Source organism: Melanotaenia boesemani, chromosome 3 (assembly GCF_017639745.1).
Source record: "Melanotaenia boesemani isolate fMelBoe1 chromosome 3, fMelBoe1.pri, whole genome shotgun sequence".
Lineage (NCBI taxonomy): Eukaryota > Metazoa > Chordata > Actinopteri > Atheriniformes > Melanotaeniidae > Melanotaenia > Melanotaenia boesemani.
In genome coordinates this window covers 28,018,092-28,041,640 of record NC_055684.1, presented here as the reverse complement: position 1 = coordinate 28,041,640, position 23,549 = coordinate 28,018,092, and the positions used below count along the sequence as shown (strand labels likewise).

At 36.3% G+C, this 23,549-nt stretch overlaps 2 protein-coding genes across 3 annotated transcripts in view; both read left to right on the top strand.

The window, feature by feature from the left end:
- The window catches only part of LOC121636760 (aminoacylase-1A-like), a 28,385-nt gene extending 22,375 nt beyond the window's left edge, over window positions 1-6,010 (top strand). The window contains exon 16 of the transcript XR_006009767.1: window positions 5,999-6,010. The gene's annotated coding sequence lies outside the window, so the exon portion shown is untranslated. The remainder of the gene's footprint in view (window positions 1-5,998) is intronic.
- LOC121636758 (voltage-dependent calcium channel subunit alpha-2/delta-2-like) overlaps window positions 680-23,549 on the top strand; it is a 40,691-nt gene continuing 17,821 nt past the window's right edge. For both annotated transcript variants that reach the window (XM_041980543.1, XM_041980542.1), the window contains exons 1-9: window positions 680-1,069; window positions 12,417-12,498; window positions 18,428-18,544; window positions 18,953-19,012; window positions 22,119-22,163; window positions 22,306-22,441; window positions 22,549-22,680; window positions 22,782-22,839; window positions 22,927-22,977. In XM_041980543.1, the coding sequence (XP_041836477.1) occupies window positions 954-1,069; window positions 12,417-12,498; window positions 18,428-18,544; window positions 18,953-19,012; window positions 22,119-22,163; window positions 22,306-22,441; window positions 22,549-22,680; window positions 22,782-22,839; window positions 22,927-22,977 (797 nt within the window). In that variant the 5' untranslated portion in view covers window positions 680-953. The remainder of the gene's footprint in view (window positions 1,070-12,416; window positions 12,499-18,427; window positions 18,545-18,952; window positions 19,013-22,118; window positions 22,164-22,305; window positions 22,442-22,548; window positions 22,681-22,781; window positions 22,840-22,926; window positions 22,978-23,549) is intronic.

Below are 23,549 nucleotides of genomic sequence, written 5' to 3'. Positions count from 1 at the left end.
TGTATTCAGCTGGCCTTATCATTCAACATTTTAAGAGTCAGCCATAGCCCAAAAATTCAGCAAACTGGAGTGACATCAGTTATGAAGAGTTTTGTATAAATCAGGTAGGCCCATATGTCATTAACAGGCCTTGGTGTGTGCTATGACATTAAAGAGGGCCAGACATCAGGTATGACCAGTTTAGTATAGACCAAATGTGGCCCAAATGCCATGACTCAACCTAGACATTGACAGCAACAACTGTTGTAAAAGACAGATATGGCCCAAAAGTCAGGAGCCAGGTCTGAAATTAGGTAGGTTATAGCCAAAATTTGGTCCATTTATCACAAACCAGCCTTGACATGAGTTATTACAAGTGTTGTGGGGTCCAGTTGTGAACCAAAAGTGAGTAGCCAGGCCCTTACATGAGGCATGGCCTGCATTTGATGGACAGATGTGCCCCACATGTCATGAACCAGATATTTGAGTAGCTGATCTTAAAGGGTTGCATCTTCTTGTTTGAAGAAACCCACACAGACAAGCTTGCGGTCAGAAAAGCTAAATATATGGCTATGTCAAATCCCACGTGGCTCTGCAGAGATAAATAAAGCCAAACTAGATGCTTCTTCTGCGCCTCTGTTGCCTGGTGAGCGTGAACGCGCCTGGATCCACGCTACTGATGAGAGGGAGCTGTCGAGGACGCGCCGGCTTGTGTGTTTGTGGTGTGTGTATGTGTGGGAGCAGGAGGGGAGACTCTGCAGTGTCTTGGCAGCTGCATTAGTGCATCTCCCACCGTTCGCGATGCCTCCACAGCCGATGCCTGCCTCCTCCGCGTCCACTTGACAACAGAAACCGATATGAAGTCGTCGGGAAACTGAGCCGGACGTTAACACTTGCTCGCTGTATCCCCTGGAGACAGTCGAGGGCGCTTCATTCACGCACCGAAAGCCAGAGACGAGAATTTTTAATGGAAAATGGCGATAGGCGAAAGGTCTCGCAGCATAGTCTGCTTGGTATCTCTCCAGATTATCTTGATTTTCAGCGCATCGTGGCCTGGAGCAGAGGGTCTCACATTCCCACAACAATACACGTAAGTAACTAAAAACGGAGCCGCACTCCGATGGGAGACAACTTTGGGATTGACTACTCAGTTTTGCAACCAAGAGATACTTCTGTCACCTTTTTTTAATTTTCTGCTGTTACATAATGTGTCAGTGTTGGCGATCCCATCAGTGTAAACGCAGTGCATTTGGAGATCGGTGCTCTGGAAGGTGTAGTCCACACTCTGAGCGTGCATTAGAGATTTACGCACCATTTGCAGAGAAATAAGAGGAGTCAGATCCCAGTCTTTCTGTAAAGTAGAAAACCTCATAAATGTCCAATTTTATCAAGTTATGTTTAGATCAGTTGAAATCTGATCAATAATGTAGCCCCCACCTCATCATATGACGACTTATAGCCTTAATTATGTGCCTTACACTCTTACAGCAACATATCTTTTGGCATATTGCAACATATCAGATTAATGTAATTTAAAATAACTCTCATTAGTCGTATTTTTAGTTTAATCTGTTAATTGTGGCTTTATTGCAGCTGCATGCATGTGAGAAATTTCCATGTGTAAATAAATGCCTGTCAAGTTGTAGGCTGAGATGGTTTGAAGAATATAAGATTTTCTACATGCAGCATTAAAAACACTCCTGGTCAGTATCCCCTGTTGGTGTTGTGCTTCAGCACTTGATTTTTTTTTCCATGCAGGAGTGCTAAAACAGTTTTGTCACTCTCCTTTCCTACAGCCTTTGGAGTAAATCATACTGTTATTGCTATACAAGTAAGCTATTTAATGCTCAGTGTGGTACAGAAGAAGAAAGGTGTGGCTTCACTCTGTTCCTGTGGTTAGCTACACTGAAATGAGCATTTCCTTTTTTTTTTTTTAATTTTTTTTTTAAAAAAAAACAGTCTCAGGTCTTTATTCCTAACCTTTAACCCGTTGTGTTGAGTACAGCTGGCGCTTCACTTTGGACTACAGTTATCTGGGCCCTCCTCCAGGCTCAGCAATCAGGCTGCTCTGGAGGGAGGAACAAGCCAGATGGTCAACTCATCTTCAGGGCACACAGTGAAGGGTTTTTTGGCCAGTCACAACTGGACATATGAGGTGTATTTATCTATTTAAAAAACAGGGATCTGCAAATCAGTAAGGTGTGGGCGGCTGGCTGTATGTAGGTGTGTTTTATGATGAATTGGGTTATTTAAAATGGGGGTATGGTAGCTTTTTTTCTTGTTCTCTTTCTCCTCCTCCTTCCCTTCTCTGCTGATTTTTCTGCTGAATGCTCTGAAACAGCTACATAGCCGTGTGCCCTGGGTCGCTTCATGTAAGCTAAATGAAGCAGAGTCACTACACTGAAGAACAGCAACTCATTCCAGTTAAGAATTAATACTGCAGTGGTGAGGATTTATTCCTCTTCTCACTTCACCCTCTTCACTCCCACCCCTTCTGTTTTTACTGTCTGTCTCTGCTTATAGATACAGTAGATAGATAGATAGATAGATAGATAGATAGATGTTCCTATAGCTCAATCGATTAATATCTTATGAGAATGATGTACAAATAACGATTACCAAACACATCAATGATGGAAGTACAATTAGTACATTACAAGTCCAAGTACTTTATTAAAGTACACATACAACCTTTTTCAAGAAGCATGTGCATGCTGTAAAGTGTCAGCACAAACATAATGCATAGAGTTGGCAGACTCTTTCAAGCAGTGATTAATTTGACTGACAGTAGTACAAAAACAATGCATAAAATGCATAGAACTAAAAAAAAACAAAAACAAATAATAAAAGACATAAAGGATTTCATGGTGTTACCTTACTGATAGTTTTTTTGGAAACCATAATATGGTAATGCCTCTAAAGTGAATCTCCAGAGTTTTCTGTAAGTTTGGGATGACCAAATATCAAATGCTGGCATCAGGCTATGCTGCATTATAAACAGACATGACTGTTGTGTAAATGTCTTCATGGGTTCAGGAAACCTACTGTGAGTCTGGCTTGTTGCTTCATTTACATTAACAAGTTCAAACTTTTCCAAACTAATTAAAAGCATAAATGTTCTACCTTCTTCGCCCCTGAGTTCATGTATTAATCCACAATGTCCACTATAATAACTCAGTTCAGTTCAGCTTTCTTTATATAGCTCTAGTTCAAGACAAATTCATCTCAAGGCAATTTTAAAGATACAGTCCCAATCAATCCAATTCATTTTAGATTAGTTTATAACATTTCTCTCTGATAAAAACAATTTTATTAGTGAAGAAACTCATGAAGTCACACCAGCTATGGGGCCTGGCTAGCTACTGGGTTGTTTTCAATGGTGTGGAGCCAAGCATCCAATTCACAGAGACTCTCCTCCATAGCTTCTAAAAGACGACATTTGTTATATGTTATATGTTGTCACTTAAAAAGGTAGAGAAGGAGCTAAAAATCTGACACACAGAAAAAGTGAAAGCAGGAAATGGAGCAAGAGCTAGCAGCCATGCCAATTCTAGTGTGTTATAGGCTACTGTTAACAGCGTGGAAGATGCAACCAGCTGTGCCAGAAGCAAGAGAAGCTAACAGTTCAACAGAGAGCATGCAAGATACACAGGAAGGGATAATAGACAGCCATATAAGCTTAAACTAGAAACATTATCTGTTATAAATACTCCAAGAGGGGAGCAGATTATCATTTAAGCCTAAAAATAAGCCTATAAATAACAAATCATACTGTCCTCTGTAGTGGATAGTTATTTTGTTTCCGTTTGGGGACCTCTTTCTCATATTTGTGAAATTAAATTGGTTAATTAATATGACAATATTACCATTCATTAACAAATTTTTGATTAATTGGTTTAATTATTTTTTTACGCTGCTAAAGACCCAGTTCTAACGTGTGTGTGTGTGTTAGTACAGGTTGCATCTGTGTAATCAGCTTGGATGTTTTATGGTGGCTTCTGTTTGTCTTAGAATAGGGGTTTCCAGGAAAACAAATGTGCAGTGCTTTTATGACTTATTCTTGTCATACTTTGAGCCAGCTCTCCACTTCAGTGTCATTTTCATACATAAACTTTTCAGTTTTATTCCCATCTATATTCTGAAGGTTTTCACAGTGGTCTGTTCATAGATTATTCATAGCCTCATTTGTATAACATTATACTCCTAAAAACATGGGAAGAATGGGATTTTCTGGCTGCTGACAGTATAATCTGATTTATGGTGTCAAACGATGCATAAAAAACCTTTTACTATAATTTCTACCTTGCACTTTAATATGCTAATAAAAATTACAAGCATTTTGATACAAGTTTCCAGTTAGTCTATGCACTAGTACATGTTTTTATGTTTGTTTTCCCTTAAAGTGCAATGTAAGGGTTTTTGTGCAGGGTCTACTGCAGTGGGTGTTTTTGCTTATAAGAATAGAATTTGGTGTTTCTGTTTTAGGTCCTCTGTATGGGATCAAATATGATTGTGACAATTTATGGTCTTAGGCTAAATTAGAACCTGTTCTATGGTCTGACTTATCAAAATCTGAATTTCTGCTTGTTAATGAAGCACAATAAAAAATGAAACTTTCAATTTGTGTTGACTTCTAGCTATAAAAAATTGCTTACCATCATGTATTTGTAAATTGTAAAAAGAAGACATTGGCAGAAAATCTGTTAATGCTTCTTCTTCCACCCACATTTCTGCCTCTCCTCCCTCCCAAACTCCTGCTCCCTCTGCTGTAAGTGAATGTGGGTCACATCGTGTAGTTCCTCTTTGTCTTTCCTAATGCGGGTGTATGAATACAGCAGGTAACAGAGGAGATGCACAAGTGTGTTTTGCTGTTCAGACTCTCCACTGCAGCTCGGTGATACAGACCTTTCTCATGTTCCACAGGGCTCAGAGGAGAGGATAAGGAGTGTGGTGGAAGAAAAAAAGAAAGAAAACTTACTTCCGCTGCAGTTAAAGGCTGCTCTGTAGTTTTGCTGGCTGCAGACATACTATGGAGAAAAACATGATTTCGACACTTGGAAGCCCTTGAAGACAACTACAATTAATATGTGATGTGAGAAGAATGCTGATTTCAACTCTTGATTATGCTGAAGGGATATCGGTTTATATGAAAAAAGCTTTTAAATCATTTGTCAGCCCTATAATTAGGTTGTCAGGATACGATAATCCATAATATTTGTTACCTAAATCAAAACGAAAACATAGCATATACATAAGTGGATATAACTAACATAACATCACATTTGAGTTACAACAATGATTAAAGCCTTGAGGTTTAGCATTCAGTCATTGCATTTTGGTCATTGAAGCAATAAATAACTAGATTTAAATGATAAGGAGGTACATGATATCAGATGGACTTAGCTTACTAGGGACTAGGGATCTTTCTTTCACAAACAGTCTCACAGCTTGTTTTTTCATGCAGGAAAGTATAGCTTATAATAACATTTGAAAAAAATTGTCTGCTCATGTAAAAGTGTTTAATGCATCCATTCCAACAGGCATATTCTTCCTGTTCTCCCTAGTCCATACAATTGTTCAGTGTAACACATATTCTTTCAGGGTCTTCCCTAATGGACACTTTGATAAGTGGACGGGGAGGCAGCAATTTAAACCACCAACCTTGCAATTGGTAGATCTCTTCTGAGCAATAACTGTCCCAAATTTGTGACTTCTAGTGGTCTTTTTAACAATTTCATGATGTGTCAAAATGGCATCCATTGTTTATGGTGATGATGGCGCAGTATAGGTTGTATTTTGGCCTAAACGTAACTAGGGTGTGACAAATGGGTTTGTGTTGATGTGCCATGAAGACAACCAGCAAAATGTTTTCCATTATTGTCGTAAAAGGGAAATGTTTTCTTGCATAAACCCAACCAGGAGGGTGCACAACTGTTTTAGTAAAGCGATCTTGTCTGATAGCCTAAACCTGACCCAAAAGTGTCTTGAACTCAAGTTTCCATTTTCACTGTTGATAGAGTTGTGTATAATGGGGCCAGTCAGACACGCTGCTTTCCCCCTGAAGACGATTATCAAATAAAACATTTGTGAGTTGTTTAATCTGATGTGGAAACACCCATAAGTCACATTCTTGCAAAAGTAAACATCTTATATGGTCAGTACTGAGATCTGCAATGCATCTAACTGCTTGCAGCAGTATTAATTGTGGCTGTAGCTCAGGAGGAAGAGCAGTCATCTTTCAACCAGAAGGTAGGCGGATCGTTTCCAGGCTTCCACTGACTACATGCTGAAGTGTCCTTGGGCAAAACACTTAACCTGATGTGCCTATCGGGGTGTGAATAGGTGAATGTGATAAGTCCATCCATATTTAGCAGCATGAACAAACAACCTCAAACAATCTTTTTTATAGATTGGATGACTCATTGCATTTGGCCCCACTTCTCTGGTCCAACCACTTTATCCTTATCTTTTGGGTACATTGTAAACTTTGGGCCTCGTTCACCATTATCTTATTATGAATCTTATTAAATTTGTTCTTAAAGTAGTTTTTCACAAAAACTTGTTCTGTTAAGAAGTTTTTCATGCAAACCTTCCATCAGATTCAAGATTGTGTTTGTAGACCACAAAAATATCTTTCCTCTTAGATTGGTGATTACCAATTTCTCCCTAAGTTGCATGGACAGACCAGCTGGTCCTACTTTGCATAGGTAAAAGCCCCAAAATACCCATAAAAGGTTAATATGGACAGCCATGTGCAGAGACAGAGGTTGGGAAAAATTAACATAATGCCAACAGAATGAATGAAAATAAATAATAATAATAAAGATGTGCAATAAAGCTGTTTGTCCTCATTTTAAAGTGATACATTTGGCTAATGATCACAGAGTGATATTGAAATTATATAAAAGCAGCTTTATGTACAAACAGGCACTTACTTGGACAGCAAGCCTGCAGTCTGGTCCCATGTGTGCATTAGGATCTTTAGCCACTGCACCATGAGGATGGTGTAGTGGAACACCGTAGAATACATTATAATTTCTCTTTACATACTATACCTTTTATAGTTTGTAAAGCAAATTACCATCTGCTGTGTCCAAACACAGCCAGTTAAGATGGGGTGTGCTGATGGAGTGAGTGTGTGTATCTGAGTGTATAAAATCTGTGTGTATGACACCTCCAGGTCAGTCTGAAGGTTGGTCAGTGGTATTATTAAGGCGGTCAGGGAATAACCTCTAAAAAAATCAGTATATTAACAAACTGTTTGTAGAATTAGTTCTTACATAAGAACAAATCCAAGATAAAAAGATTTTCCTGAAGCAAAATCTTTGTTAAAAGTTTGTAAAAACAAATTTGTGTGCAAGAATAGTTGGCGAATGAGGCCCATTTTCCTTAACATTAATTCGAATGAAAGAATGAAGATTAAAATTGGAAACATTAAGGAAAATAAAAATGTATTCACTGACAACACTTAACTCTTGAATTGCCTGAATAGATTTTTAAAGGAGTACATGTAAAACAGTACTGAAAATGAACAAACATGGAGATTCAACATTAGACTGCTTGTTTTGAAATATATCAATATACAAGTAATTAGCTTATTTGTGACTGACAGTGTTGTAATTTAAACATTAATTTTTTTTTACATGTACATTTATCTTTTTTAAATTAAGCCCTGTTCTATCAAAATTCTCTATGTGACAATGTCACAACCCTTTGTTGCTGTTTTTTGAAGACCAGACAAGACACATTGGTTTTAGTAAAGGTGAGATACACAGGTATCCAGGACTCTGAGGAAACATTCACATTAGCAGCCATATCTTTCAGTTCTGATTTAATACAGATCAGATTTGAGCTAATCAGTTCACAATCATAACTATAAATCTTAAGTTTCACTAAACTTTACTGCCTGCTGAAACAGTGCACGTGTGCACTTGATGTCCTTTTTTAAATGAATTATTTGTACAATCAACTGAACCAACTTTTTCCTTGGGGACCCCCTTCATGCATATATTAAAATGGCATGGACCCCCTGCTCCACCCTGTGCTGAAACCATGCTTGGTTTTAGGCATTCTAAAGTGAGATTTTCACCATATATACTGTATATTGGTTGAGTCCTGTCCTTTGATAGAGCCAAAGTTAAATTAACAACATAAAGCCTTACTTTTTTCCCTAAAAAAGGGACAATTTGTGGACATTAATCACAATGGCTCTAATGTTCAATGCCTCAGGGATCCCCTGTGCTCTTTGGGGAACCCCCTTGAGGGGGTCCCGGACCTCAGGTTGGGAACCATTTGTCTAGAGGACAGCAAACATCTAGCTACATGGGAAAAGCCTGAGAAAGACAAGAGAAGCTTGCAATGTTAAGGCAGCTATTGATAGCGTTCTTGTACAAATGCTGCACGTTAAGGATGACATCACATGCATGAGTGATGTAAACAAAAAGATATGAGTCTCCTCATTTATGTCACATAGCCACATATGGGACATAAGTTTAATCAAGCACCACAAACGGTGACACAAATCTGATTTGACAATTACAATTAATGATTGCATTTCTGTGTCCACACAGCCTGAAAAACTGATAGAAATCCCATCAGTGAAAACATCAGATTTGAGTCAGTTCAGCCTGGTAATAAGAATTTAGTCTGTTTCATTTACTTTAATTAGAAGACACCAACATTCAAAGTATTTTTCTGCAAATTTGAGACATTTGGGGTGCAGATGGAGGATGAGTTAATGAAGCATTCAAGGCATCTAATGTTTTTTAGTATTACTTCAGTGTTGCACTGCCTTACAAAGATGGAAGCCAATATCTTCCATACTGTACAATGTGACATGCACTGAACATGCATGAATTACTGATACTGTATCGTCTGTAGGTTCCTTTAAAATACAGCAAAAGACCCAAGTCATCTACTAGAAATCTCGAGGGTTTATTAGATTTCAGTGTGGGATTTATTTCAGAAAGATTTAGCTCTGTTATGTTCTCACCTCTTTCACTTCACATGTAATACTGAATTTTATATTTAGAAAATTCTTTTGCTAATAAAAATTCTCACAAGTAATTTTAATAAACATTTTATCTAATCACTGATTCATTTTGTGTTTTCAGGATGAAGGGATGCAAGCCTTGTATGCTGCTTATCTTTCCAGAGCACTCCTCGTTTATTTTTCTGCAGCTGCTCAAACTGCCTGAAGCTGAAAATGATTTCACTTTTTTAAACAGTACTCTGCAGAGACACTGTCAGATATTTAATCTTATCTTTAAATGGTTCTTTACAGTGATAGTGATATTAAGTGATATAAAATAGCTAGCATAGTTTTTTTTTTTTTTACACTGGTCTTCTAGTTTGGCTCTTTCTAGAAACCCAGAATCGTTAAAAATAAAGAGCGTGAAAAGGATAACACTGTAAGAACTGGCTTTTCGTCACTGGGTCTGAACTATCTGGTTCAGCTCAGCTAGAAACAAAAAATAGAAGGAATGCTTAGTAACATAAAAAAAAGCTTTCTTTCTTTATGGCTTTGGGCAGCAGAGTGAAAATCTGTAGCTTGCCTGACAGTAGGAACAAGCCTGACAAGGCTTTAATCTGTGATGTTGTCTTGTAACGCTGCTGGGATCCATCTGATGGATAGTAAATTCCCTCTTTGAGAGGATCTAGGGTGATTTTCTGGGTGTTATGTTGTATTTCCAGGTTGAACTAAGACAGGTAGAAGCTCATTTACTCGCTGCTCAGTGGCCACTCATCAGGGGTAAATTTACTAATGCTGTAACCATATCCATATTCATCATCTCACAGAACCCCACAGTCAAACCTGAAAGATGATGTTGATGAATATGAAAGCACAGCAACCTTACAAAGTACATTATAACAACAAATTAAATCTATAATTTAATAGTTTAACATGATTATGATAGAGTAACTAATCAAGATGTAGAACAATTACACATCTGTGTAATTCTGACTCACTTGATCACAACTGAAGTGAAATTATTAGAAAATATATAAAACAATCCCACTGCCTTATAAATGTATTATATTTAAACTTCAGAAATACAACACCCAATAGATAAATTAGGACTTAAAGTTACTTTTATTTAAAAATTGCAGTTAATAACTTCTTTGCCATTTTCACATTTACCAAATTTGTTCGGGCCAGATTGGACCCGCTGGCAAGCCCGTTTTGGCCCCCGGGGCCACATGTTTGACACCCCTGATCTAAAGTTTGGGCTATGATTTGGCATCAGGATTTATTATTTAAATCCCAAAATGAGAAATAACAATTCTCAGTAAGCTTCAAATTCAGTGATAGTAGTTTGATACAGCTTATTTAATTTAAAAAAACTTTTGAGAAAAAGCTTATTTATCCCAAAAAATCCTCCACAAAGACATCAGTGGAAATTTTAGAGATTGGGGATTTCATTGATCTGACTCTAGATTTAATCCTGGATTTAGAAGTTAGATTTTTATTCTTTTTAGATACCTCGCATCCTTCTCTTTTGTTTTGAGTCACATTCAAAAAGAAAGAAAGACAGTTTTTATGACCTCATGTTTTTTTTCTCTGACAAACGTTCAAGCTCATATGAAATGAAGGTGAGTGGAATTAAAAATTGAAATGAAAGTATTAAAAAGATTAATAAAAAGGAAAATTATACTAAAGGGAAATTATTATAACAAAGAGAAATTACCATATATTTATATGATTATGACTCCAAGTAGGTGTAGGAGTTGCAAATATATTAAAGGTTTGGAATTTTAAAAAATAAAAGGTTAATTGTTTTTTAAAGGACAACCCTTTAAGAATACAAATAGTAAGCCTGTGGAAAGGATGTAAATCAGGCAGACTTTCATCATAATTTTGAGATGAGTACACATTAAACAGTCCCATAGAATAGGGTATTTGGAAACCAATACATCATTTTGAAATTACTATGTGGCTGTTATATTGGGCAGTTTTAACACAACATAGACAATATCGTCACAACAACACAAACTAATGGATTTTATAAATATAAATAAATAAGCAAGCACGCATACAACTTCTTATTTGAAGTTGGGAAAAGAAACCCAATAGATTTTAATAAAAAAAATGAATTGGTCTAAATTCTTCATTATTTAACACACATTTATTAAAAAAAATCATTGGTGGGATTGCTACAAAGTGCAATATGTGTTGTTGAATGAAAACCTGCAGTTTAAAGGCCAAAATGAAGGGTCATTTGCATCTTGTATGACTTTTCTAGACCTTTGTAGTGCTGTTTCTAAAATTATTGACAATTTGAAAATTCCGGTTGAAGTAAATGGACAGAGCATCCAGAGCTAGACTAAAACTGAAGTATGAGTGGGGGAAAAAAATCTTTAATTTACCGCATTGCCTGGAGTTTACAATCTATAAGCATCGTATTTTTATCAAAATGCAGAGAGATTTGTCTTGTTTCTCATGTCTTTAACTTTAAGTTAACCGACTTTCTTTTTGTGTGTTGATAAGCCCTAAAAGACCCAAATTACCACACTGAGCTATAGACTTAAATACAAAACAAGAAGAAAAAAAACCATAAAAACTTACCCGTGTTTCTGATTTTAAACGAGAAATGCAAATTTCACAATGTGTGTGAAAAAGCCTTGTGCAGGAGTCTTGGTTTTTCTCTAGACTGCAACAACTTGAGGCAAAGTTATAGTTATTTTTTATTTTAAGCTAACTAAAGAGCAAGCAAAGAACTCCTTAAACAAGTGTAACCATGACTTATTTCAAAGTTGGGAAAATTGGCTAGATTGTGAAAACACCATATTAACCATACTGCAGTGCTCAGAAGCTGAATTACGCAGCTTTAAAGCCACATTCAAACCTCCCCCTTCTATTCTGGTTATTAAATTGTATGACACAGTGGATGTTGTGCTAATCATTGGTTACTCTGTTTTAGGGGGAAGTGGCGGAAAACCAATTTCATCAGGCCATTTTGGCAGCCACAGAAGAATTTACACACTTACAATAATACTGTTGAAAATGATGTTTTTTTTCTTGGCATTTTAAATATAATTTTAAGAATTGTGGTGATGAGTTAACAAAACGTATTAGAAAGGCTTATGAAAAATAAACTGCTGTCTGTTCTTCATTTCTATTCCTTCTGTCCACTGTTATTGTGTTACGTTTTGTTCAAGTCTTTTTAATCATTAGTGCTTCATTATTAGTTGCTGTCTGGAAGCATTTTTAGATTAATTTATTTTTAAAATAACCTGCTTAATTGTCTCTTTGAAGTTGTTTTTCTGTTTAATTATTATTATTATTATTTTGGATTAAGCTTTTTTTCTGATTTTCTGTTTTAGTTCATGCATCATTCATTGTTCATTTATATGAAAATGACACACACACTACCGCACTCATATCTTTTTATTGCTTTTGTGCTATGTGACAGTTAACCTGTGATGTTTATCCACAGAATAATGCACTGGGCCAGGCGCATCGAGCAGGAGATTGACAGAGTCTTTCAGCACATCACTGGAGCTCAGCAACTGAAAGGGGTAAGTGTGTGATTTATAGTCTTGCTCATCAAAGCAAGGCATAAACTCAATAAGGAATGCACTGAGCAGAGAGCAGAGCTAAATAGCTCTGAATCCATGAAGTTTCAGAGTGGAATCTAAATAGGTGTATAAAACAAGAGAACTTTCATAATCTGCCATCGTATTCATTTATATATCTGCTACTGATTTTTCTGGGACCTCTTATAGAACAATGCACAGCCAGTGACAGATTTTTCTTTTCCCCTGAAACAAACATAAAACTCTCCCATTTAGCTTTTATATTCAGCATTTGTCAGAATGCACTCTCTATTTTTTCACACGTTATAGACAAATTTTGCTGGCACTTTGAATGTTGTTTGCAATAATTATGAGTCTTGCACACATTGTATGATTCCTAAGAAGCAAAGAAGGTGCCAGCATACACGCCTACATTAGTTAGATTTAGAATATCTGGTATTATCCTTCATGAAGTCATGAGTTTATTAACTCCTACATTCATGAATAATAATAGACCTTTCATGAGCAGCTAATGCAGTGCCTGTGTTGTGTGGTAATCGCAGAACTTTTCTGCATATGTCATATGTCATGCTTTGTTAATCAAACTTCCAATCAGAAGGGGGTTACACTCTTCTGATGCATGTTTACTGTAAAATACGTACATTATAGTAATCTGATTCCTGGCTTTGCAGAAGCCTAATTTCTAGGCTGTCATATCCTCCAAATTGATTTACATATTAACATTTAATTGAGTCAGCTAAGAGACATTTCCTGGAATATGACTTCTCAGGGTGTCATGAAAAGACCAAAACCAAGAACGTATCAGTCTTACTACCTGCTTCCCCAACACATCATTGACTATAAACTCCAAGTCCACTAGTTTAAACTAAAGATGTAAATATGCAACAAAAATGTACTTTTTCATTAAGTTTTTAGGCAAACATTAAAAGAAACAAAGAAAAGAGAAAAAAAGGAAAAACAATTTACCTAAAGAGCTTGACACCGTGCCATTTTAAAGATCACTAAGCTAAGCAGCTTTGTCTTTAACCACAGATGTGCCAGGAAAGGCTTTTATATCTGGAATGAATTCAAAACTAGAAGCACTCAGAGAACGTAGACCTTCGCCAAACCATAGGGTCACTTACCGAAGAAAAACCCCAAATGGCACAACATCCCACCCAGTAGCTCCTATATTTTGAATCTTCTGCATCACCAAATCCAGAATATCAACATGATCCGAGTCAAACAAGATTACAACATCTACCATGATGTCGTGTAATGTTTTCTTCAATGATTCTGAGCATTATCTAATGAGTTAGAAGCTGTAATGGCCAAATTATCCATTGCTAACAGAGATACAAATAAACTAAAGCTGCTGAAAACAAAATAAAAGAACAGAAGCAGAAGACTGGATGCAGAATAAGCTTTGGCTATGCTCTAACAAATGAATGAGGAAGACTCAGATAGGGGAGAAATGATCAGCTCCTCTTACAATAAGACCAAGTCTAGACATCCTTGACAAGATGCTGAGGCAGTATTTTTCTCAAGCTGCAACTAGAAGATGGCCTGTTTTGGTATTTTATATTGTATTTGACATGGCTGCACTGAATGAATGGGGCCTCTACCGGAGCTGCATCGATGCCAGAATGACCCACCGTGCGTTCATTAATGAGCCGACGTGCGATACAATAAATCAATATTAGGTAACATCCAGCGCTCTTTTTTTTTATTTTTATAACTTTAGCATTATATGATGTTTTTTTTTCTAATTGTTACACCTCAAATAATTGATAAAATATATAATACATTTAAAAAAAAATTTTTGTTATATGTTAGCTGTTGTAAGCTAGTAAGTATTCAACATTTTCTATTCAAAATACAAGCCCAAAGTAATCCCACCTGCTAATCAATTAATTATTTATTTACTGAAGCTTTGTCTACGTCCCTCTAAGAACACCACCTTTATCATTTTTATGCTGCGACGGCACGGCGTTGGAATGACCTCCTCTGGCGGTTCTTGGGGGTACTGGAATGTTAATGGTTCAAGTGTTAAAATAAATTTCTGGATCCAGGTGGTGATCTGGATCACTCCGAAAAATCTAATCAGTTGTTCCTGAAAATTTGTCATAACCTCCAACTTGGTGGAGATAGTAATCATGATCTTCATGTGAATTTTAGCATCATCATCCACTATCCTGTCCATATGCACCATTATTTCCTTAGAGAATTTAGATAAAAATTGATTACTTATTGTATATATAACATTAATTCATTAAAAATATGACTGCTCACTGTGTGGAAACTTCTTCTTGGCTACACATTGTCTATTTTATACATATTTTGTAAGAATTATATGTGATCATATTATGTCTTTACCAAGATCGCATTACACGTACAGGAGAAATATGCCTTTGGTCAAAAATTATATATCCATGAGCTCTTTAATACATTAAATATGGACAGACCATAATGAGTAAAATTTAGCCTACAGCTGAACAATTAACGAAAATAATTAAATCACCTGTTTTGTGACATGACAGTGCTGTAACTACATTTTTCATACAGTTGAAAAGAGGGCAAAAAGAGGTCTAAGGTATCTAGACAAGCAAACAGTTGAAATCCCAGTTGGTGCTTTGTCAGTTTTCACATACCCAGTATAAATTCCTTGGGGGAGGAATCATTTCTGCAAGTCGAATGCCAACAAACAGGACCAGAGATCATCTGCAGGGGGCAAGAGAAGCCTTCTCTGGAGAGATGTGTGGAGGCGTTCCCTCAGCAGAGAGCAGCAGCACGTGTCCTCTTTGTTTGTGTCACAGCAGAGCAGATGGTCAGCCTGCAGTAATGCCTTGATGTGACACTCATTTGTTCATTCACTCCTCTTTAATCTCTCTATCATTACCCTTCTATCACAAACACTTTGGATCTGTAAAAGAAATGGTTCACCCCAGCTTGCAGATGTTTAAAGTTTTTTTTAAATGAGGTTAAGCAGTTTTTTTTTTTTTATTATTATTATTGAATCCTACAGCAATTTTATTTGACTTTATTTTTCCAAAGCTAAAGAAAGCTTATTCGGTTGTCTGTATTTGTTAAAAGTTGTCTAGGACCTCGAGGATAAGTCATAAAAATGTTAAGAGTAAGAGTCAGCAGCTGTGATAGTTAGCCATGCTTTACAATACTCGTTAAATATCACCATACTAGCATTTGTACAATGACGGTACTGAACATCAGGCATACTGCTCACCAAATTACGCATTTCTTGTTTTTAAAGGAAAATCATGTGTTTTGTTTTTTTAAAAACCCGCACCCCATTTTGCCTTGTATTTGGCTGTAAAATAGTAGAACAAAAATATTTGCCATGAAAGTTTTTCCTAAATGACTCCAATGTAGTAAAACATCTGCTGCAAGGTAAAAGTTGACAAGCTCATCTTGTTTTTTGATGCCTCTGACAACATTATTGAAATGAATTATACGAAACTCTCCTTCTTGTCTGCTGAGTTTTTGTAGGAAGACAACAGTCAACACACAAGACACAACAGTAATTGATTTAGTAACAGGGGAGTTATATAGTGAGAATACAAAGGTTATTTTCTGATGACAACCATTTCTTTTTCAAGTTGTGGCTATTTAGTATCGAGTCACACATGGAGCGGCTTTCATGGAAAGCTTTTGAGGGATCTGGACATGCTGAAGTTGTTGCTAGTTGTGCCAGAAGTAACATTACCTCTGGCTATCCAGGTCAACTGCCAAGTTGATAGATGTGATTTGCTGCGAGAAGCCTCTAACCCCAACCTGAGTTTTTTGGCTATTTGGCCACCAGACCAAAATGTTGTTTGCAGGGACTCATCTAACAGAAACATGCTGTTGAAAAAGTGAAAATGTGCAGTCATTTTTTACGCAACCTGTTTGATATTTGTTGAGAAAGCAATACATTTTAGTTTCATGATGGCATCAGTAAAAAAAAGTTTAGAGTTAACCAAAGTTAGCAGAATTTATCCTTCAGTATCCAAGCGGTGAACTGGCACCTTATTGAAGTTCCATGTGCTCTGATCTTAGATATTAAACAGAACCAGTTCTTCACAGATGGCGTACTGCTCACAAAAACACCCTGTTCATTATGGGATGTTCCTGTCTGTGGGGCAAGAAAGCATCTGGAAATTACCAAAGTGAAGAATGTCTAAAGATGTCCGTTCATTAAGAAAAAAGATGCTGCACAGTTTGGCAAATGCAGTAACCTGGATCAGTGCATCCCCTCCTGATTGTTGACATGTACTCTGTGACCTCTTTCTATAAGGGGTTGAGAGTTAGGTGACCTCAAACACACAATACATATGACATACAATACATAGAATTTCCCTCACATATATGATGATGATGATAGTGAGCCACCTTTCCTCTCAGTGACTCTACTGTGCTTATATGTGAGGGAAGACTAGGAGATAATATGTAAATTATCAGAGTAAATTCAAGTATATACAAGGAGGTGATTTGTTCACAACAATCATATCAGCTTGATTTGAATTTCTACTGTAGCCTACAATAGATCATAAAAGAAAAAGAAGGTAACAATATGATTTTTTGTTTTACATGTCATATACTGTATGTTCATAATAAATTGTTCCTTAAGCTCTTTGGTGCTTCAACAGTAGTCCAGTGGTTTTCTTCTATCCATCTAATTATTTAAAAACCTCTTTTTTTTCCCTCAGTTGGCTTCTGGCTTCAGGTTTTCACTTAGAGATTAATTTAAAACAAGTTGAAGAAGAAATGTGTATAATTTCTATGTTACATGTTTTTCTGTGAGCCATGAAGTTGTGTCTGGTAAAAGAAATCATAAGGAAGTAATACCAGTAAATTAGACAAGGGGGGTCTCATTTCCAGTCCTCAACAATTAGCGATGTGTTTCCAGGTGTGTTTTAATTTGAACATCAGCATTTGTAAAATAATCCAAGTGGCTCATTTACTACTTATATCAGTGTATGACATTATTTCTGGAGAAAACAAGACAAATTGTTTCCCTATCAACTGGCCAACTTGACAGGATTTTTAAGGTGGTTCAGGATGTATCATCACCTCACATCATCTTAGTCATCACAGTTACGATTTATGTCAGCTTTGCATAGCTGAACATGTCAACGACTGTATTTTATCACACTGACTGATGGGATGTCATTAGATTCATGTGCTATTTATAAAAAAAAAGTTTTTCAAAACGCTTTTCTTTTAGTTTAGAAAAGAGTTTAAGTTTAATAAATGAGTTCCTACGAATTTACACCACATGATGTTTTGACAGCTTAGAGCCAACTATGAGTTTCTAACACCACATTAAATACAACACACATTCTGTATGAATCAGTTTGGATAAAAGGAACCATATTTAGACTTGGACTGAACAACCAAACACAACAAGTGACTGTTCCCCAGTGTGCTCAGTTATTACGCCTAAAAAGGATGAGCATTTGCAAATTCATGAACTTCAGTCAAGCTTTGTCTGCTTTCACAGTTGTTCTATTTTGAGTGTTTAGGGGAACTTTCTATATAGGTCAGTGCACATTCAATAATATATAATAATGCATCCATAAGTTTTGTACAACTTTTAACAACTTACAACAAGGTTTGACTTTAAATGCCTGTAACATTAAGGTATAAGAAGAGCTGAAATGTATCATGAGTGTTGAACTTTTATCTTTTTCTATTCTATCTTTATTTATAATACATTATTCTAAACATGTATTAAACCTTTTTGAATGCTTATGACTTCTAATGCATATCCTTCATGGGAAATGTTACCACTGTTAGTCTCTTTGGCTTGAAAAAATATAGTCAAATAACACCTTAAAAAACAACATTATGCAAAGTCAAATGCTTTTAGAAAAGACAGAAATGTACTTTGTAGAATGACTTTGACTGTTGTGTGTGTAACCATCTGTTTATACAGATATACAATGAAGAAAGACGGCGGTTCAGTCTGGTGAAGAACCAGCCTCATAGGATTGTGGAGAAGGTGGCCATGGATATAGAAAAATTACTGGCTAAGAAACGCAAAGCACTGGATGTAAGTATGTCTACTGACAGCAGTTTGTTGCTACTTTTCCTGTTAGTTGCTCTGGATGATTCAGAGCAATTTTAAACATTTAAATGAAGTTGTGACTGAAAAATAATATAATTCTAAATACTTTGGATTTTTGTCATAGAGCATGTCTTGGTATAATCTGTTTCTTCCTACAGAGTCATCTAATGAAAATAAATGACATTTTTCTTATTGTTAGTGAAAGGATTTGGATGAATTTGCTAATTAAATACAAAAGTTTTATGTTAACAATAATTAGAACCTGAAGTAAACTTAATATAGTCAGCAGGTACTTTTTCAGTAGTGTATTCAAGATCTGATTGTCTGGAGAAATTAGCTTTGTCTTCATACTTGCTCCTCTAATGTGACTGTTTTTCTGTCTGCAACATTTAGCGGTTAGCCAATGAAGCTGAGCGGCTCCAGCGAGAACATTTGTGGCAGGACGGAATCAAGGTGAAAGCCTAAATGATCTGTTTTCATTTTTTATACATGTTCTTGTCAGCTTTATTCTATTCCAGTTTCACTTGTGACCATTTTTTCTCTTTTTTGTTTGTTTGTTTTTTAATTAATTTATTTTTTATTGTTATTATTTTTAAACAGTGTTTTGGTATTTAGAATAGAATAGAATAGAATAGAATAGAATAGAATAGAATATTTGGTACATCAGGATCAGCTTAGTTTAATTGCTGAGGGTTGTTTCTCGAAACTGAGATAAAGAAATTAGCTAGCATTTCCCAGTTGTCCTGGCTTGATTCGGTTTCACAAAAGCAATAACACATCAGTTACCATGGAGATTTATTCTGTACAGCCAGCCGGCTCCAGACCAGGCTAACTGCCATGCTTAGTTAATGCTGGAGTTGTTTATCATCGCTCAGTTAAGAGTAAATCACATCCGAGATAACTTTGCCTACAGTTTTAAAGCTATATGTTCCATATTGTAATCCAGTCAAGCATTTTTGCTTATTATTATTAATGTAGCAACACACTTAAAAATTAGCATTCAATTATATAATTTAACTGATCCTCATTGTCAATAATTAAAATTCAGTGTGACAGCAAATGATATAACTTATTGTAAAATATGTAGCTGGCCAGTATCACAGCAGTTGTTGAGATGGTTATTAGCTGATCAATGTGCAAGGTTGCATTCAAGATCCAGCAAATTATTCTGGATAACTGAATTCTACTTTTGTGAAACAAGCCCATGCTTATCCTCTCATATACACTGACTGAGAAATACACCTGGAGGTGCATGTTTTCAGCATTATTGAGAATAATGTTGAAATGGTTAAGGCTGATGTATTTTCTAGCTTATTAAAATTATGTAACCTCATCTTTAACAATGGATTAAGATGATTCAAATCAGACGTGTCTCTGAGCGCTGCAACACTTAAATGCTATGACCCATGAAAGACAGAACATTTACACCAGTCAGCTGAGAAGATCCCTTGATGCTCGGCTGGGTGAAACAGATGACTGAGCGCGCTCAGCCGTGCTGTTCTGTTGAGTCCGACACACACTGGCATTCCACTTTTCTGCTTGGTCTGTTTCATTCGCCCAGCAAAACGAGATGGGGTTAACTTCATATTCTCACATGGCTTCTCTAAGGCACTGAATCCCTTGTCATTTTGGAAGAATACATTGGTGGCTTTGCATGATTTAGTACATTCACTGAAACTGTGTAGACCAGTGGTTCCCAACCTATTTTCCTTGGGGATCCTCTTAATGCAAATACTAAAAAGCCATGGACCCCTGCCCCAACCTGTGCTGAAACTATGCTCGGTTTTATGCTTTCGAAAGTGACATTTTCCCCATAAATAGTGTATTCTGGCTGAGTCCTGTCCTTCCATAAAGCCTAAGTTAAAATAACAACATATAACCTTACTTTTTTTCTTAAAGTAGGGATAATGTGTGGACATTAAACACAATGGCTATGAATGCTGAAAGCCTCTGGGACCCCCTGTGCTCTTTGGGGGACCCCAGGTTGGGAACCACTGGTGTAGACTTCCAATGTTGTCAACTTATTTCAGAAATATGCCATAAGCTTTCAGAATGATGCTCATTTCCTTCTTTTTTTTTATTTAATGGGAAAAGTTGATGAAAATGTTCTTGGTAATTGTAGCTGAATTGTCTTTGAAAAGTTAACATTGAGCAGAAACAGAATAAACTGTTTTACTATTCATTCTAGTTGAGATTCAGTTTGTAAATACCCTCAATAAGTTAGCATGTTGGATGCGCAGTGCCACACTGACTTAATGAACAGCATGTGATTCTAGCAGGGTGGTTTAAGACATACTCTGCTAAGCACAAGAGAAACTTGGATTAGTAACCACAAGATGAAAACCAGTACACTGACAAAGATGTTATTTAGTTTAATTGTAATACAAGCTGAGGTGTTTACTGGAGGTAACATTTGGTAATCAGAACAGGCCAAAAATAGGAACACCTCTGAGTAGAAGTCACGTGTGTGCTGAAGTATGTTAGGCCTCCTCAGAAACTAAGACTAACAGATGGTGATGCTGCACACAAGCCTAACAGCCTGTCTACTGAATCATAATGTGACAGTTCTAAGTAGAAAACAGTGCTGAATAATAAACATTTTCTAGTTACTGTTTTGCAGATGGAAAGATTTGTTACTTTACTTCCATTTTATATACTTTCAAACCAAAAACCTTTGTAGATTTTGGCTATTGATATGATAAAATTGGATAGTTTAAAGTGCAGTCTTTGGAAATGGCTACCTTTTGTGTGCATTTTTATGAACATTTTATAGAAAAAAATATAAACTGATGCAACAGATTGTTTGCACCATTTCAATGAGGTTAATTCTCAGACCTCTTGGTTTATATCTTGAGAACAATGAGCCCATAAATCTGCATCCTGTGAGTAAAGATGTAATTGACAATGGTATTTATTGTGTGATGAAAGCCATGAAACATGTCACAATCAATATTAAACAGAACATAAGCCAATTTTAGTAATGCTTTTTTAAATAATTCACATACAAGTGTTACTTAGGTACTCTAGTAAAACCCTGTCATTGATCAGTTTAATATTTAGAACACCAGAACAAGACTGTAATCATATAACTAGGCAGAGGCAAAGGGAACAGCTGATAGTTTTTTAGTTTCTCACTGCTGTTTGTGATACATGTTAAGAGCAAAAAATTGTGAAAATAAAGATAAAAGAAAAAAACTCAAGGTTAGGGAGACATGAGCTTAATTTCCCAAATGAGATTAATGAAAAAAAGAGAAACCTGTTAAATTTCAGTTTCATTGTGATAATGATGTGTTTGGCACCATGCAATTTAATAAAATTAATTCTGCTTCTGCATATTTTCCAGATAAAAACAAAACTCTACATTAATTTAATTCATAATAAGTTTGGATTACAATTACTCAAATGATTTCTTTCAGTAACATGAAAGTGCAATGTTTGTGAAAGACCGGAATAATAATTAGAAAATAAACTGCATCCATAAAAGTGCAATAAAAGTGATAACTGATCTTCATAATGCTCCACAGTTGTTCTCCTCATATATCCATCTGCTTTCTTTTAGGAGCTGGACATGGCTTACTATGACTCCAAGGCAGAGTTGGATTATGTGAGTGAATGAAGGACAAATAAATTGAACTCTTCTGCAACTTTTTCTGCAGTTGAATATATTCTAAATTATTGAAAGTGCAGTAGCAACGATTGTGATAAAAAGATCAAGTTTGTGCATTATTTTAATCTGGTTTTGGCAGTATTCCATGGATGGAGAAGGAGAGGTGGAAAATCCATCCCACATCAAGTTGGAGTTTGTGTATGACCCAAACTTCAAAAATAACGTCAACTATTCCTACACAGCTGTTCAGATTCCCACAGATATTTATAAAGGAGGCAAGTAGTGCTCCCAATATGTCAGTTATGAGACAGCAGCCTGAAAAGACATGCTGTGTTTATTTCATATGAGTATAAGGCTTCAGGCTTTGCTCTTTCCCCTACAGCTCCTGTCATTTTGAATGAACTGAACTGGACCCAGGCGCTGGAGAAGGTGTTCATGGAGAACAGTCGGGAGGATCCATCACTGCTCTGGCAAGCGTTTGGGAGTGCGACCGGAGTCACTCGCTACTATCCAGGTAGGTTTTTTACAGCTGTCTCTGTTTGCTTTTAAGTATGACAAAATGGATTAAAGGAGGCCAAAAAACTTCAAGGTGAATGTTTTCTTGTCTTTCGGCAGCAACACCTTGGAAAACTCCAGATAAAATTGACCTCTATGATGTCAGGAGGAGGCCTTGGTACAGTGTGCTGTTTATTACATGTTGTTTTATTACATGCAGTAGGTTTAGATGCTGTTTTAAATCCTCTACTTTGTTTTGCCACAGGTACATCCAGGGTGCCTCGTCCCCCAAAGACATGGTCATTCTTGTTGATGTGTGAGTGTTCTGTAATACTTAAGAAGCTGTAGCTAAAAATTGCCCAGGTTAATGGGAATTTGCACCTCTCTTGTAGTTAGCTTTGCATTAATAAATACTACAATATTATTAAAATATGTACAAATAAGCTACAGAGGGGTAAATCAGTGAATTCCTACCTCTGCCAAGGTAAATAAATAATGAACTCTGAATATGTTGATAGGTGAAATCCATATGCTGACAAAGCCAGCAGCTAAGCTAACAAGCTGCTGTTTGTAGCTTCATACATGTTCTCATTTAACTCTCCATATGAAAATAATGATGGCTCCCTCAACGTTTAAATAATAGCTTAAAGCTACAATATAATCTGAAGTTTTTCTTCAGTAGGTTACAGAGAACTGTGTGGTGCTTGCATACGGGCATGTGTTATTGTAACACTGCACCATCCTCATGGTTACTATTTATTGCAGTGGTAAAGGGTCATTCATTGGTACTCGGCATTTGAGCTGAATGAAAAAAGGCATGAAAATAGCACAGATAAATGACCTTTCATCCACATCAAACACGTTCCTCATGACATGCACATTTTGATG